General features: G+C 40.7%; 1 protein-coding gene across 1 annotated transcript in view; it reads left to right on the top strand.

The window, feature by feature from the left end:
* The window catches only part of LOC140230046 (serine/threonine-protein kinase SIK3-like), a 120,641-nt gene that overhangs the window by 95,779 nt on the left and 6,905 nt on the right, over window positions 1–17,957 (top strand). The window contains 10 exon segments of the mRNA XM_072310253.1: window positions 144–305; window positions 4,599–4,723; window positions 7,000–7,123; window positions 10,195–10,418; window positions 11,503–11,754; window positions 12,595–12,904; window positions 12,907–12,929; window positions 14,155–14,328; window positions 15,157–15,254; window positions 16,392–16,755. Of these exon segments, the coding sequence (XP_072166354.1) occupies window positions 144–305; window positions 4,599–4,723; window positions 7,000–7,123; window positions 10,195–10,418; window positions 11,503–11,754; window positions 12,595–12,904; window positions 12,907–12,929; window positions 14,155–14,328; window positions 15,157–15,254; window positions 16,392–16,755 (1,856 nt within the window).

The following is a 17,957-nucleotide window of genomic DNA, read 5'->3' as shown; positions in this document are numbered from 1 at the left end:
GTAAGCCTTAGGTACTGTCATTATTTATTTATTCATTATGTTATTTATTTATTTATTCATTATGTTATTTATTTATTTATTGTTTATTTATTTTTTTATTCATTTATTTATTTTTTCTATTTTTTCTATTTATTTTTTTGCAGATCATCTTATATCACATGGCAAAATGACAGAGCGGGAAGCGAGGCAGAAGTTCAAGCAGATCGTCGCCGCCGTCCACTACTGCCACAAGCGAGGCATCGTCCACAGAGACCTCAAGGCTGAAAACCTCCTCCTCGACGCCAACATGAACGTCAAAATAGCAGGTAAGGTTGGCTGAAAAATAGCCAGCAAGAAGCATCGTCGCAGCAGGTATGATTGGCTGTTAATTGATCTGATTGATTGATTGAGTCTACGTGAGCGGTCAGAGCAACTAACCTCCACCCACTAAAGAGCATGGCTGATAGGGCAGTGAACCTGAGAAGCAAATGCAAAAATCATGCAGCGGGAATGTATTGTTACTGTCTTCTCTCCTCTCGGTACTGTCTCGTGTCTTATATGTGTGTGGGTAATGCGCGTACGTGTGTGTTGTCCTTGTCATATTTTCCCGATACACGAGGTCAGTTAACAGTGTCTGGGCATTAGCATTGATATTTTATATATTTTTTTCCCGACCTGCGTATCTCAATATAACTACATATATATCTTTTTTTACAAATGATTTAAATAATCTATATCAAATATAATAGCTATAAAAAACCCTCGAATAATATATTATTTACTCATTACTTATCTAGCGATCCACGTCCCACAAGCTTTGCTTTTTAGTGGATCACTATCTTCCACAATCGAATCTATTTTCCGCACGTCCACGAAGTATATATTTATTGTTCTAGTATGTTGTTATATAATTCATCTCGGATACTACACGAATCTTTTGCAAATGTTCGAACAATATCATTTCATGACATGTATGCTTTGTACTATGTTTCGATTTTCGTTGATTGGAAATTTGTACTATGTTTTTTTCTTGATTCTCGTTGATTGATTGGAAATAAACTATGACTGAGCTGAACTGAACTGAACTGAACTGCAGCAGCAGAAAATCTGAACAAAATCAGCAAAATGGCAGTCAAGTTACAGGCTTCAACAAGGAGAAGAAGAAGAACAACAACAATAACACAAAACAACAAAACAACAACAACAGGAAAAAAAATATTCCAGCAGCATGAAGTATCAAAATAGCAGGTATTGTTGGCTGGAAAATAGCCAACAATAATCTTCCTTGCAGTAAATACAGTTGGCTGTTAATCAAAAAGTACATTTGAAGGGTCAAAACAGCCCTCCCCCTCCCCCACCAAAAAGACAGAAAGAAAGAAAGAAAGAAAAAAAGTAAAACAAACTAGGCTGATAGGGTGGTGTACTGAGGAGGTCATTAAACGCGAAAGTCAACATAGCAGGAATATTATGCTGTTTTACAGCTGTGGAGAATGTCAGCAAAGCAAATTGGCAGTGAAGATTAGCTTTAACTACAATAACAACTATAAAGTTATAAAAGAAAGAAAGAAAGAAAGAAAGAAAAAAAAAAAAGAACCAGCAGCATGTGATGTCAAAATAGCAAGTACAGTTGGCTTAGATGAAATAGTCAACATGGAAGTGTCAAGAAACAGCTGGTATTCCGGTGTACTGAAGCCGGAATCAAACTGGCGGCCATGCTTTGCTGCTATGAAGAAGCCAGGATAAATGTCAAAGTAATGCATGATGGCTGCAACAACAACAACAACAAACAACAAACAACAAATAACAAACAAACAACAAACAACAAATAACAAACCAACAACTAACAACAAACAACTATATGAACAGCAACAACAGCAACAATAACAACAACAACAACAGCAACAGCAAAACAATTGCAAAACAACAATAAGAGCAAAAAACAAACAAACTGAAAGCTATAAATGAATAACAACATGCAATGTCAAAATAGCAGATAGCGGAATCCTGATGAACCGTGTCGGAAAGTTGCAACGGCAGCATAGAAAACCGATCTAACATAAATGTCAAAAGAGGTCAGCGTTAAATGGAAAAAGAAGCTGGTACCGGAGACTACTGAATGAGCCAAGACGAATGTTAGAATAGCTGGTATATGTTTCTCTAGAAAGCAACTTCACATTAATTAAAAAAAAAAAAAAAATGGCTGGTTTGCTGGGTGGTTAGACAGGCTGGTACTTGTAAGAAAGGCCCTTGGGAAGGCAATGCTGAGTGAAAAAAAAAGAATGTAAAAGTGGCAGATATGGTTGGATGGCATTCAAGTAGAAGCCAACAAAAATATCTTACAAGCCAAAATAGAACTTGAGATAGCCAGTGATGAGCATGCATGCCTGAGAAGTTAAAATGGGAGTCTAGTGCCGAACTTGAAATGACAAAAATGATAATCCTGGGGGCTAGTGTTGGCCAGTGGGGAAGAGGCATGTAAATCGCCAAAACACAAAAAGTGGAGCTTGGTTCAGAAAATGTCATTCAACACCGGGCCCAGCACCAACTACCTGAAATATGTCATAATTTTGAGGTCAATCTACCAACACGGACGGATTTCAAGTTTGGTTTGTATCGCCAGTGTGAGTGCTGAGATAGCACGAGCACTAGCACTGAACTAGAAATAACCCATTCTCTTTTCACTAGAATGATCTCTATAAGTAGCACACATGTCTACTTTTCCAAACAATGCAAGTTCATCATGACAAAAGTCACATGACAAAAGTCACATGGTGAATCATACAAAACTTGAAAGGAAGTGAGAAGCTGTGTTAAAGTGTTGGATTACTGAAGAAAGGTATCAAAGATTAAGATCAACCAAAAGATTCTCATCACAGGATATAAAGTTTTCTTATTTTTGCTTAAAATCATTCATTGAGCACATGATTTCCTGAGCCAACTGCCTATCAATTTTCCCGTCAGATTTTGTGAAATTCCAAATGGCTTGCTACAGCACTGTGTGTGTATCATAAGGTACACATGCCTAAAAATTGTGTGCATACAGGAGCTAGTGGCTGCGTTTGTGTGTTTGTTTTGATAGATTCATTTAAGATGTTGATGGTTTTGCCGATAAGGCCTGCATTTAATCCTGATGTAACGCTCATGTGCGGGCAGAACAGTGCTCTTTTGAATGAGGTGGTGGTATCGTTTTCCTTGCCCACTCACAAGAAGTAGTGGTAACGTTCTCCTTGCCCACTCGCAAGATTTACCTCATTATACATCACACTGTCACCACTGATACCCTAATACATTACCATTTCCTGGAGGTTTTCACCACAAAATGTGTCTTGCGGAAGGATGTACACTTGTATTGGCAAATTACTGTAAAGGGAGTGACAAGCCGAAAGAGAAATTGGCACCACTCTTGCTAGATACAGTTTGTGTATAGTGTGAACTTGCTAATCATTGTTTCATACAATGTACATTGTTGCTGCTCGAGGTTGTTTCATCCATGTTTTTATAAGATCTTTATTCCTTGCAATATGCGAAAAATGTTTCAGATTTTCGAATCCCTTATTTTTTATGATGATCGGTTGATTTAGTTAATATACTCTTCTTTTGCCACCCCTTTACTGGTATTGCAAGGTTTGAAATTTGTGATATTTAAGCCAATTTACCAGTAAGTCATGCTGGCCATTAAAACATGGATTTGCCTGATGTAAATAGGAAAAATATTTTAAGCATGGTAAATTTTGTTGTACTATACAGTTGTACTTGCATTGTAATCCATAGAGTATTTGTGCAGTGCAGGTTGGGTGGTCACTTCAGCAGTCAAAGCAAAGTTACTATAAATCCAGAAATGTTTGCGTGCGTATTAATTTTGCAAATTTTGCAAGAGCTAAGATACACCATGTGAAATGATTATGCATGCAAAATTTCTTCTACACTTACATCTGTATATGCATTGAATGCCAGTGGCAATTCACAAAAATTTCATGGTGCGGAAAAGACTCCCCAGCTTCAATTCGCGAAAATTCCATGCCATGAAGATATCTTGTATTAACAGTAAACCAGTATTCATTATGCTCCTATTGCAAAACATACTATGCTGTCCTTTGATGACTTGTTGTCCACCCTTGCTTTGGAGAGGATTTGAAGTGTAACTGCCACTTAAAAAACCATGATACAATTTGTGTGTCCACAGTGCTGTAGGGCTCTTTAGGTGATGATGTTCAGTACGTGAATATTTTCATATTCATAACCGTTCCTGTTATTTTTTTCTGTAACCATTTTAATATGCCTCCGCCATGAAGTGTTGCCGGAGGCGTTATGTTTCCGGGTTGTTGTTGTTGTTTTTTTTTACTATGTCTTTAACTGAAATCTTGTCAGATATGTTTTTCTTGTTTCGCTTCCCGTTACGGAACCCACGTTATTTGACTCACTCATTAATGAGTCAATGTTATGTACCCAATGTTCATGTTTTCGTTATATGAGTACTTAGAAATATCAAATTTCATAATATTATCTCTCTCTATATATATCTCTCCCTGTATTCTCTCTTGGCTCTCATTTTTATCTCTTTCCACTCTCTCTCCTTTCACACCTTCCTATTCTCTTTCTCTCTCGCTGCGACAACACAGACTTTGGTTTTAGCAATTTCTTCGAAAAGGGCCACCTGCTCAAGACGTGGTGTGGCAGTCCCCCCTACGCCGCCCCCGAGCTCTTCGAAGGGAGGGAGTACAATGGTCCAAAGGCTGACGTCTGGGTAAGCAGAAAGCAGTCCGCTGGGGCTCCAGTATTCGATATCGGAAAAACCAGTATCATACTTGCAGGGCTTCATAAAAAGTAACGCATTGGTGCGCATGTGGGGATTGGGGCTGAGAATTCATGTTGGGTCGATTTGTCCATCATGTCTGGTATCCCGGCACTTTTTAATGTAATTAGTTCTCTTTTGGTATTGTGCTCTTACTGCTTTTTATCAATAATACATTGGTGCTCTGAACATCAGTGATACTGCTAAAACTCAATTTTTCATACAATGCATCATACATATCAATACACTATACGCTCAAGCGTACACGCAAATACATCATGTATGAAGATGCAACGGATTGGTATGTACAAAAGCACACATGTACACGATAAGGAGAGAACACATATGAAAAGATGCATACTACACAGGGCTGCGAGAAGTTCACTTTCCAATTTGTGCGGTGATAGCTGGGAATTTTCTTCGTCAAGAGTTGAATGGTGCATTCCACACAGGGGAATGGGGATATTGTTTTTTTATTTTGATCTTTTTGTTTTGTTTTGTGATCTGCTCATTGTTTTGGGCAAGCACGTCAAGTCTGATCTTAAGGTAGAGTGCATTGCATCCTGTGCATTCATAAAGTCATGTACACTGCAGACTGTGTGTGTGTGTGTGTGTGTGTGTGTGTGTGTGTGTGTGTGAATTCAGTCAGTAAGAGATTAAAATGTTAAGTCTGCCCTAGGCTTGCACTCATCAGAAGTTGACAATAGAGTTTGGCGTAAGAGATGATATGTGGGTACAACCGTGCACACGTTCACCCGGGGGAGTGGGAGATTCTGAGACGTGACTCGTCTTCAGTGGCACATGTCCTCTCTCTCTCTCCCATCCCCACCCCCACTGCATCCTTTCTCCCAAGGACCTTTCTTCCTAGAAAGATTGGAACTTCTCTGCGCTAATGAGATCATCATGTGTGTGTGGGTATCCTGTCTCGCTCTGTATTTTGTTTTCATCCCGTCGTTTTCAGCCTCCTTTCCTCGTCGGCGTAACCTTGGTGTATGAAGCCGGAGAAGAGTGATTAAGCCATGCGTGCAAGGAAAGATGTGTCTCTGTTGCCATGGAAACCGATATATGCCCTCTTCCTGATTGCTCCTTCAGTGTCAAGCAAGCCATTCAAATTCTCTACCTTTTCCGGCAGTAATACTAAGATAAAAACATAGGTTTTCCATAGGTTTTCTACCCCTTCCAACCCCCAGTGCAGTCATATCATTCTCTGTCTTTGTCTTTATTTTTGGCATTTGACTCTATTTTGAAGATGTTTCAATTAATCTATGGTTTCTTCTACCTTTTTTTTTTTCTTCTTTCTGTTTGTGAGCAAAAATCTGCGTAGCATTTGATTTTGCTGTAGAATTGTGCATCTATGTGTCAAAGGGTTGTCATTGGAAGCTACTGCCCCAGCCGTGGTGTAGTTCAAAATGTCAACAAGAGCAATAAAGTTTAATTTTTGCTTGACATGGTAATGAGCAAAGACAGGAGGGTGTACACTAGATAACTGCACATGGTAACTATACATACAAGATATGGTGGTCTTTCTGAGGCCAGTCTGATTACTTACAGAGCTAAAAATGATTCATCAGACACATGAGAAGGCAAAAATAAGTGTAGTGAGCTACATAAAACGCAATTTGAAATGCAGCGAATGTCAGCCAATATCGCAAATCCATTTACAGATATGAAACTAGAAAGTATTCTGCATGTATTCCTACATGATGTATATTGGTGAAACTTGTACTGTTGGATATGTTCAGTTCTGTTAATGTTATATACACGTGTAAATTTACAGAAAATGGGGTAAACTTGCACTCTAGATGTGTGTGTGTGTGTGTGTGTTCCTCGAAAAGAAAGTGCCCTAACTTTTGAAGGTAGCAACAGAAAATTCATGAGTAAATTTTTGATTCTTATGATTCCATATGGGAACACAGAAGTGGTATCTAGTCAATCCAGTCAATTATAACTGTGTCTTGTCATCCTGTCACTTACCTTAGACTCGAAGTGTTGATGTCGTATTTTGAAATATGTTTGTGTACGGATTTTGTTATTGCCTTTAATAGTCAGCGGTATGTACAGTATAGCTCCTTCCCCTCCCCCCCCCCCCAAAAAAAAAAAAATAAATAAATAAATAAAAAAGAAATAGAGTATTTGAATATGGGGTGGGGGATGGAAAGTTCCTCATTAAAATAGAAAAGGAGGTAATTTTAACTTATTTCTAACAAATATTTTGTTCTTCTTTGCAGAGTCTGGGTGTAGTATTGTATGTATTAGTCTCTGGTGCTTTACCCTTTGATGGGAAGACCCTTCACAACCTGAGGGCGCGGGTGCTTTCCGGCCAGTTTAGGATACCTTTCTTCATGTCAGAAGGTGAGTTTGTTTGTTTGTTTGCTTGTTTGTTTGTTTGTTTGTTTGTTTGTTTGTTTGTTTGTTTGTTTGTTTGTTTGTTCATTTTCCATCTCAGCAGATGGCTGGATAGTCCATATTCAGTTATGCTAAGCTGGTCTTCCGTGGGGTCCAGTTGGATGTGTAAACTTTTGATGTATAAGTTTAAGCTAGCTGAGTGTGCTGTGTGGGCAGCAGTTTCATTTTGCAGTAGGGTGTTTACTACGATACTAAGCATCATGAAATGAGCGTGATATCGCAAGCGAAGTAGGGCCCTGGTAAATGAAAAGTTTTTATTTATTTATTTTTTGGATAATGGATGCCCTCCCCCTCTCTCTTTCAATGTCAGTCTTTTCTTTTTTCTGCAGTATTTGCAGTAATTACTGCTGCTTTAATAGATTGTGTGTGTTTCAGAAACCTATAATTCTACACTGAATTTGCATAGCCATTGTCACTTAATGTTAGTTTATCTCGTAACAAATGTCCACAGGTTTCATACTGGTCAATGAAATATTGATGGTGAGAAGAAGATTGCGTGTTTTTAAGTGTCATCAATATTACTTTAGACATGTGATTGTGAACTTTCATATGTCAGACTTCAAAGGCAGAGAATTGTCCTTCAATACCACGCCACACCTGCGTTTCGACAGATACCGGATTTACGTGACACAATAGAGAGCATTTATATGAGGTCAAAATAGTACAGAAGGGATCTAGGTGCATTTTATCTAGTGAAGGTGTTATGTGAGAATATCTTTAATGGGAGGGAAGCACATTGTTCTTTACAGCACGGCAGTTTCCCTTTATCGATGTGTGTCGTGCGTTCATGCTATATATCATGGTTATTGCGAATGTACTTGTTTAAGGGTAGGGGATACCTTTTACAGACCTCCCAAAATGCAGCAAAACATTAAATATGTACCTCAGGGGACTTGTTTAGGCCACTGCTGAGAAATTTGGAAGTCAACAGTTATCTACAATTGAATAGTGCACAAAACTCAACTGCTCAGTAGTTCTGTGTGTCAGCCACACTTAAGCCTTTTTGTTGCAGTCTTCTGTATTTTTTTATCAATAAACAAATCTAAAAGTATAAGAGCTGATGTAATAACATATAGAGTGTGTGGCAAGAATGTATATAGAAATGTTTGTAAGTTTTGATGAACTTTCTTCACAAAGTATACATGATAAACACACATGCAGTGCATGGGTCTGCAAAGGTAGACTAGTAATGTACTGGAATTTACAGTGAGCCCCGAAAAAAAATCAATTCAAAATCTAACGGTCAATAAAAATGTACTAAATGTTACCTTCCACTTTCAATACTTTATGGGAGTTTCTAAAATGATACTCTCTTCAACATACCACTGTATTTATACAACTCTTCATTTAAGGCATGCAAATGGGATTCCCTACCTTTAAGGTGGCTCTTTGATCCCCTGTTGATTTTGAGAAAAGCACAGATTTTCATTCAGAATGTGTATGAGTGAAAGCATGCTGCTAGTGGTAGGCTCCGAGAGTCCAGAGAAGATGCATTCATACAAAAATGAGATCATGTGTTCAAATGAACTCTTTCAAAGATATTCTGTAACAAAACCTGTCAAACAAAACAAGGTCTTTGCCAAATCTTTCATATGTAAAGGAGATTTGTTTACCAGTATTATTATGATCAAAAGTATAGACCTGAAGTATAACTCCTGTCATATGATAATGATTCGCATGTACAAGGTCATCTTGGCCATCTAATTTTCTTTGTACATATGTTAAAATGGACAGTTCCCGTTATATCCTCATGAATGTGACATGTATATGAGTATGTTCCCATCAATATACATTGTATTCTTCCCTGTGTCATTTTATGATAATAATACTAAGAAAAATAGTCTTCTCTATTGCCCGTTTCCACTAAGTTGATCAATGCACTTTACATTCATATTTAAAGTGAGAATAAAAACTTTTTCATTTTTTTTTTTTATATCAAAACAGATGGTGATATAAGCGAAGTTCCTTTGGCAAGGTATTCCATGCCTGTGGCCCACAAAATGAGAAACTACGTTCACCAGCCTTAGTTTTTACATGTGGTACATTTTGTATCTGCAGGGTTCGAAATTGGCGATGGTCCGCTGGCCATTAGCCACCCGAAATCACGTCGGACTAGCCAAAAATCAAAAAATTCTGAAGTTACTAGTCCGTCCGGCTAGCCAAAATATTGCTTCAGTGTCAAAATTGATTCTAAGTAGTCCGCCTGGCTAGTTAAAAAAAAAAAAAGTTAAGTGCGACCCCTGATCTGGAGTACCATTATGCTCTAATGTGGTTATGAATGATGAGTAATGAAACGTGTGTTTTCACCTTGCTAACCAGTGCATAGGCTGGTGCATGGCAATGCTTTCTATAAATACTTTGTTAAACAGAGTATTATCAAGGTTTTCCTTTATCTATTATGTGATGTATATATATTTACAGGCAACTCTACTTCTTTCGTTACACCAAAATTTATTTAAACCAAACGGTAAAGTACGAAAAGAAGATATAAACAATCTTTGGACTTAAATCATTTTACTTCGGTGTAACAAAATTTTTGTTGTAACTGTTTGTGATAACAGGAGGGCACTATACCAACTTTACATTTGGATTGGTGTGTACATTCATGAGATGTGCACTGAACTGAAATATATGATGCATGAGGCCTCCATCCATTTCAAGCTTAATCGCTTACGATGGTGGTCTCCTGCATTCAATGATCTCTGTTATTTACTGAAAAATACTGCAAATATTTTATTTTATGTTTTTGTGTATCTACATTGCTCAATACACTTAGTCACCTATGTGTATCTATTTGTGTACTGTTATCGATTTATTTCACTGCACTTGCTACTCTTTGTCTTTGTTCTTTTTGAAATTTGTATTTAAATTGTATTTGATTGAATGCAGAAATAAAACAAATCAAATCAAAAAAAAATCAAATATGATGCATTTGTTTGTTTGTTTGTGTTTTTGTTGTTGTTGTTGATAGGCTCCAACCAATCATTGCTCATCCACTTCTCTCTCTCCCACACCAGGCTGTGAAGATCTAATACGACACATGCTGGTCCTGGATGCGGGCCGGCGCTACACCACGGACCAGGTCCTGAGCCACCGCTGGACCAAGGCCGACGGCCCCGACCCCGTCTTCGACAAGATGTTCGCCGAGCACAACGCGGAGACAGACTGCGAGGAGCCCGTCAACGAGGGCGTCCTTCAGCAGATGGTGTCCATGGGCCTGAAGAGGGAGAGGATCCTGCAGGTGAGGGGGAGAGACACGCCCAGATCCCAACCATTCTGACTTTGGAGGAAAGAATCTGAATTTTTTTAACCATTCCCAGCTCTTGTTTCAACAATAGGAGTTTCCGGTTTTTCTTCAAGTTGATGATTTTACTACACACTCCTACATTAATGCTGCGTTTACACCATGTTCTCGGCAACCATGGCAGCCATGTTTCATGCCACCATGGACAAAACGGGATGGATGTGAAACAACACAGTGGGATGGGATAAGCAATCATGACAGGCTGTGATTGCCGTGGATGCCGCGTTAGATTTATAAAGTGTCCAAAAATTTGCTACTGCAGTCCTGGTGCTAAGGAGGAATCTTGTATGCCGTGATAAAACGGGATGAACATCGACGGGATAAGAGGCCGTAACAAAGCCTGGAGGCGGTCCGTAGCTGGATGCGACGGAAAATGTTGATAGTCTAGCCTGACCACTCGCCGTGAAAACAGTGTCTGATAGCTATATGTTCACTGGGGCGAGGACTGGAATGAACAAAGCTAGCATGCGAAGGGGGGGGGGGGGGGAAACCGGAGAATATCTCATCTACCCATCACGGAGCACTCCGTTTTGGGCAAATGGGGCTGCCGTGGCCGCTTGGAACATGAATCTAGCAATCATCAACTAGTAAAACAGGTTGCTAACTCTGGTCAGAAGACTCACGTGTAGAGAGCATAGGGAGGATGTTTTCTTGACTCATTTGAATAGTTTGTTTAGCTTTGATCGATGGGCAACTTTCTCCGTCGTTTCCCCCGATTTGTCTCCAAAACCTCTACCTCCATCATCTGCTTTGCGCACGAAACTAGCCAGTTAATGTGCGTTATCAAATTTGGGGGCATTGTTCTTGTTAATGTTATTATGAAATTATATGCTTATTAATATATATATATATATATATATATATATATATATACACTGTATATATTGGTATTGCTGCCACGTAAGGCTTTATGGTTTCCATTATGTTGTGTGTAATTTTGCAAAAATATGTGTACTGTTAGTATTTTTCAGTTGTTCTACCAGTATATGAAAATTGGCATTTGTTTCCACTCCCTTCCCAGTCTATCACAAACCAAAGCTTTGACGAACTGAGTGCAATCTACAACCTCTTGCTGGACAAACACCGCAGGCACATGCGTGCGTCGCTTGGGCGGGGACTGGCTGATGCGGACGAGTCCACCGCCGCGCTGCTGGGACAGTACCACGCCATGGCGGTGGGGAAGGGCGCCCCCGCGGCGCAGCGCAACATGATGCTGCCGGACCACATGATCCCGCAGGTCAATGTCACGAACGAGGACAACCAGGTCATACAGGTATGTAGGTTTGTTCATACATGTACACGTTATAAGCTCTCGTGTTGGGAGTGTGGACCAACCTGATGATCGTACAGGATTAGACACTCCACACTGCGATTCGATAATGGTCATATTTAGTATTGCCACTGTTATGCCAGTGGACCCTGCCCATTATTATAATATTAGAATTACTTGGTGCCCATTTCTCAAACCTTCAGTTAAAGAAGGACAGTGTGGGTGAAAACATCTCATCCTAGGATGTAGGCACCAGAGGGGACTATGGCAGGAATTGATGAAAATTTGTAGAAAAGGAAAACAAGTTTATTAATCAACCCGTAATGTTGAAAGAGTACATAAAATATGTAGATTTAACAAAAAGAGTTTCTGTTGTTTATTCATTTACAATTTATTGTGTTAGTAAAAGTTCTGTCCTTGTAGAAAATATGATGAAGTTCCTCCGTTCGGGTATTCTGTGCATGGACAGTAACATTTATTTAGAATCCTATGTTTTTGTTTCCATCTCTTACACTCACATGATACTACAATGCTTATATATATTATATCACTACCTTAGTGTCTCTATGCGCTTTAAGGGAGAGGGATGAAAATGGAAAAAGAAAATGAATTTTATGTACTGTAGGTGTTGCAGTTTGCAAGACTAAAACTTATTCAAAATACATTTTAAACAGAAATGTCTTCAGAAGGATTTTGAACTTCAACAATATGGAAATTTCCTTCTTATAACATGGAATAACCTTCCTACTGTGAGTACTGTTGAAACAATTGCCAGGAAGTTAACGTTTCCACGAATGGATAGATTTTATCTGATTTTTTTGTGTGATGTTTCTTCATCGTCAGTCCAACGACCAGCTGGAAGAAATGGACAGTGACCCGGAGGAGCCGAGCCCCGAGGCCCTGGCCCGCTACCTGCAGATCCGCCGGCACACCATCATCACGGGCGACCCCTCCCACAAGCTGCCCGCCGCCCTGCGGGCCAAGCTGCCCGCCCCGCCCCAGCTGGCCGGGATGGGGCTGGGCGTGGCCAGTGGGGACGGCGACGCCCAGCTGGACGGCCTGCTGGGCCTACCGCTGGGCGGGGCGGCCGCCGCCTTCAACATCAACTGCAACTTGCCGCAGAACTTGCCCCTTCTCACAGCAATGCCCAACAGCCAGAGCAACAGCTTACGTATAAGGTATCCAGTTTAAGTTTCACACCTGTTTAAAACAAAAAAAATGATGATAGTAAAGCAAAGAAACAATTCCCCATTCTATTATAACATAAGTATTATCATCATTCCCATTCAGCTGTGCTTTAGACCTTGTTTAGATTTCAACATGCTTTTTTTTCTTTTTTTTTTCAGGCTTTCAGTGACTCATTGCCTGAATTGTGTCTGATTTGTTTTTCCAGTCCTCAAAATTGCATTGTTCAGTGTTCTTGAGTGTTTGATGCACTTATGCGAGTAGACCTTTGTGTGAGGTTTGCCAAGGGTTTTGAATGTCAACTTATCAGAGACATGTTAGTCTTTCCAGCCAATGTCGGGGCTGCGGAACCTTTTGTTGGTGTTGTTTAAAGTTGAATGCAAATATCAAGTAATTTTGTAAGGTTTGTTAAGCTGTTTCTAGGGCAATAATAAACCCCTGGACAATTACCCCAGACCCTTCCCCTAACCCTAATCCTAATTCCGGGGGGGGGGGGGGGGGGGGGGGGGGGGGGGGGGGGGGGAATTGCCCTGATAAGGTTATGCTGTATTCATTTGTTTATCATATTTCAGTACTGCCCTGTGCCCTGCTAGGGGAAGTAATGTACCAGTAATTCGGACAAGGCAAGAGAACATTTGCCACTCTCAGATGATCGGAATCTTTTTATGCTTCCGAGAGCAACTCCTCACTGCTTTGTACTACTCATTTCCTGAAGTTACTGTAGATATTCCATCACCATATTGATGTTACTTCCCTCTTTATTCATATGTAGGAGTGTCTGAGGTTGATGAGCTTATTTCCATTCCCCCGCGCCACATGTCAAACACAGTTATGTCAGATCAACATGCATTATATTTACAGCCAACGTTCTAACATGCATTTTGAGCAGTGCTGTCCCTTTTCTCTACCTTTTAAAAGCCACATTGTGAGTGGGCAAGATAAAGGAAAATCATGACATAAATGAAGTTTATGTTCTATTGTTCTCAATACTTACTGTGCATCATGATGAAAGAGCTGAATGTTTATTTCGCCACTTCTTAAATTGGCAATGCAGTGACATCACAATGAATACCCAAGAGCTCATCTTGTTTCTCACCCAAATTGGCAATGCAGAGTAGTTATAGAGTGAACAGTGTAGAGTCCAGTAAGAGACGGTTATCTTGGTAACTGTGCACTCATCTCATTTGCACATCCTGCTCTCTCCCGCTTCCATAATAGGAGCAGCATCTCCTGAAACCTCCGGCTCTGGAGGCCACGGCGGGCCAGTCCAACTTTGGGCGCAGGGCGTCGGACGGGGGCGCCAACATGTACCTTAACATCCAGCAGTTCAGGAAGCAGCTACAAACGGTCGTCCGGACCAGCCAGCCAGGGGACATTGATGCCACTGGACAGGTGCGTGGGAGAGGGGGAGTGGCAATACCTCAAGCTCTTTTGAAACAAAGCATCTCTCGATCCCTCTAGTATGTGTAATTTGTTAACAGTTGCTGACTATTGGGCAGAAGCTTGGTGTTCCAGTGGATACACCTGTTAGATGATCAAGAGGTCTTAGGCTTGAATCTTGCCCGAATTTGTATGACCATTTCTTTTTATCTTGGTTACTACTAAAAACTGATTTCAGAACTTATTCACACATCAATTCATATCAAAAGATTACATCCCCTCCATTAGGATAATGATGGGCTGGAAGTAAATCATTCTTCCTTTCAGAATTGTAAAAGAATCTCATAAATGTTAGAGATTTTACTCTTGTATCACTTGTGTTTTATGTAGGGCCAAAATTCTATCTCAGTGAGTATCTAATACATCAGTGGCATTTAGTATTTAAAACTATCCCTTTCACCATCACATCTTCACTCTCATCATCATCATCATCATTAAATGATGATGTCAACGTAAATGATTTTGTCAACATCATTATCATCATCATCAGCTTACCACAAGCTTCATTGTCATTGCAGTATTAACATCATCATCAATTGTGCCGCCATGATTATTATCATTATTATCATCCCAATCCTCATGGTTCTTGCATCATTATCATCATCACCAATATCCCAAGTATCATAATTGCTTATTCATTCTTGATTTCGTATCTGCGGTAGCGGCCATTCATTCTTTACCTCGAATGTGTCAACCAGTTTTAGCCATTGATGGTTAATCTAGAAAAGTGTTGAGGAAACTATACCACATGTTGTACCTACTTGTTGCCCCCACCCACAGACTGCAGCAGAAACCTTGCAGCAGAGGTTGTCAGCCACCGCCATGCCTGAGGAGGATGAGAATTCTGACGGGGAGCCAGACCAGGAGGAAGTGAAGCGGTAATCAAGGGCTGTAGATAACCTCAGGGGCGGGAAACCTCCCTTGGAAGTTTTCGCAATACAGTGCACTCCGATTATCTGGGCTGGCGCAACCATCCCCCCCCCCCCCACACTTTTTTGCATAATAGATAGAAATACATAGGATCTAACCACTTGGGGACCCCCACCACTTTTTATTTTTTTACCCTGGAAGCATGGCTGGCGCCGTGTTTTTAAAAATGGGGGGCCCAGTTAATATTTCTGGTGCCACTTCCGGGTTTCATCAGCTAACAAGCAAAAAAACAAAACAAAAACAAAACAAAAGGTCTCCAGCAGCGCAATTGTCTGGTACAACTTCTGGGGTTTATCAGCTGGCCCTGGTTATAACAAACATGGTTCTTAGGAAATTCTTGTTAATTACAACAGAGTATAAATTCAAGCCCCCAAATTATCATCTATATATCTTTATACACCATACTAGTTGGCTGTAACATAATTTTGATATTATGAGAGAAAATTGCTGGTCCCTAGGACTTCAATATAATGGGAGTTGCCTGTATTCATTAAAAGAGTTCTTTTTGTGAAAGGGAGTTTGCATGTGACAAAGTTAGAATAAGATTGACTTAAGTTGACTATGAAAAGTGAAATTTTTTCTTGAAATATCTAATGAAGCACTTGTTGTGGTTGGGCCATCTTTCAGTGACCATACAACTGAAATTGATTGAATCCTGCCATCAATCTTGGAAATGGTGTTTAGGGTCTCCAAAGAAGTAGTTAGAATGTTATCATTGACCTATCCTCAGGAGTCGTCACAGGGAGATTTTATCAAAGTCACAATAATATTAATGAGTATGAAACTGTGAAGGTTATTTCTTCCTTTGTTTGACACCATCTTTGAAGTTTTTGAAGTGAGGAGCACCATATCTTGAATTGACAGTGGAGGGGAGAAAGTTTAAGCTGTGGATTTAGTAGAACTACCTAGAATTTGATCAGTTTATAGAAATATATTTCAAGTTTGTTGAAAATAACAATATCAAAATTATCAAATTGATTTGCCTGCAGATGTTATGTTTACACAAACTAAAACAGGTAATGACCTTCAGGAAATAGAAAAAGTTGCTGCATTCTAATACGCCATTCTTGTGTCAAACTCTCCAGATACCTAAACCGTGGCAGATGTCGGCACACCATCGGTCCCGACATGCTCACGGCCGGCGAGGTACCCACGTCGGTGCGGACGCGTCGCGAGCGCTTCCTGCAGCCCCACCTCTACCCCAACAGCACCAGCGCCCGGCGGGCCTCCGACGGGATGCCCAACCTCCAGTACTACCGGGCGCACCTGCAGCAGGTGGCGGCGGCGGGCGGAGGCAGCAGTGGGAGCTGCCAGAAGAGCTCCCTTAAGCAGCTGCACAAGGAGTGCCAGCAGCTGCAGAAGCAGTACAGCTCGCCGGTCGACGCCCGCACCCAGGAGCTGCAGCAGCACCAGCACCAGCTCCACAAGGAGAAGATGCAGGGCGTCATGGTAACGTTCACTTTGCTGGGGTTTGGCTGGGGATGCAGGGAGGGGAGGAAGGGGAATGGGGGAGGGACAATTCACACACATGCTTGGCAATTCTTTGCCGATGTCAAATCTTGTGGTGTGGTCTTGTGTAGTTAGGTTGACCTCTTTAGTGATAGTAGCTCTGCTGTTCCAGAAAGTAATGCTGTTATCATTAGAAAAGGTTTGTTACATACCCATTTTTGTGACTGGATCAAGAGGAGTATTGTGGGAAAAATATCATGTTTAAGGATGTTTTATTGAGTTTGATTTGATGTCACGGCCTCTTTTTAAAGAGTCCAGAATCTTTGCCATTTTGCTACTATGCTCCCATCTGTTGTCTTGAAATGTGGCATACTGTAAACGTCAATATTTTCGCGCGATTAATTTTTCGCGCTGAGCGGCTCGAAAACGTATTCGCGGGTTCTTAAATTCGCGCTCAGCAGCAGGTTACTTTACTGTAGTACACATTCACTGCTTTCATCCAAAGCCTCTGCTACATAGCTTGCTATGCCAGCGTACGACAAGCGACGTAGCGAGCGGCTCGACTGCGAGTACAAGCACTCAAATACGTAGTACAGCTGTGACTCTAGTACCGTAGTCACGGGGGACTGTAGCATCGATGCGTGCGGTGCACACATGCATGCTACAGTACACAGCAATCTAGGGTATCTCTTCGCACAGTACGAATAGCGTAAACATGCCTGTACATTGTACTACGTAGCAGTATCATCGATGAAGCGCACACAATTCATCCCGTTCAAAATGTGCGTAGAAAATTGTGAAGATATATTCGCGCGTTTTTGAATTCGCGCTAGCCGAGCGTAGCGCGAAATCCGCGAAAATTAATGTACCGCGAAAATTTCCACGTTTACAGTAGTTCAGTTTAAGAGAGATATCCAAATGTGGGCTAGTAGACAATCAACATGATAGATTGCTGTGTGCCTCCTCTTTGTTGTTAGCTTTAATGGTTTTTTATGGAAAACACTGAGGTGGAGAAGGAGATGGAAGGAGGGGGGGGGGGGGGGGCGGGGGATGGCCGAGGGGTCAAAGTACCAGAATACATCTATCAGCAAATAAGGGACAGATTTGTTACACTGTTAGCCATGTTGCATTTATCTATTCCTAGATTGTCTGTTAATGCCACTTCTGAAGACATGATGAGTACAGAAATCTCATTGTGTATT

The sequence above is a fragment of the Diadema setosum genome, chromosome 6 (genome assembly GCF_964275005.1).
Source record: "Diadema setosum chromosome 6, eeDiaSeto1, whole genome shotgun sequence".
In the NCBI taxonomy this organism is placed as follows: domain Eukaryota; kingdom Metazoa; phylum Echinodermata; class Echinoidea; order Diadematoida; family Diadematidae; genus Diadema; species Diadema setosum.
Note: the sequence above shows the minus strand (reverse complement) of the source record. Positions and strands in the feature narration are given on the sequence as shown.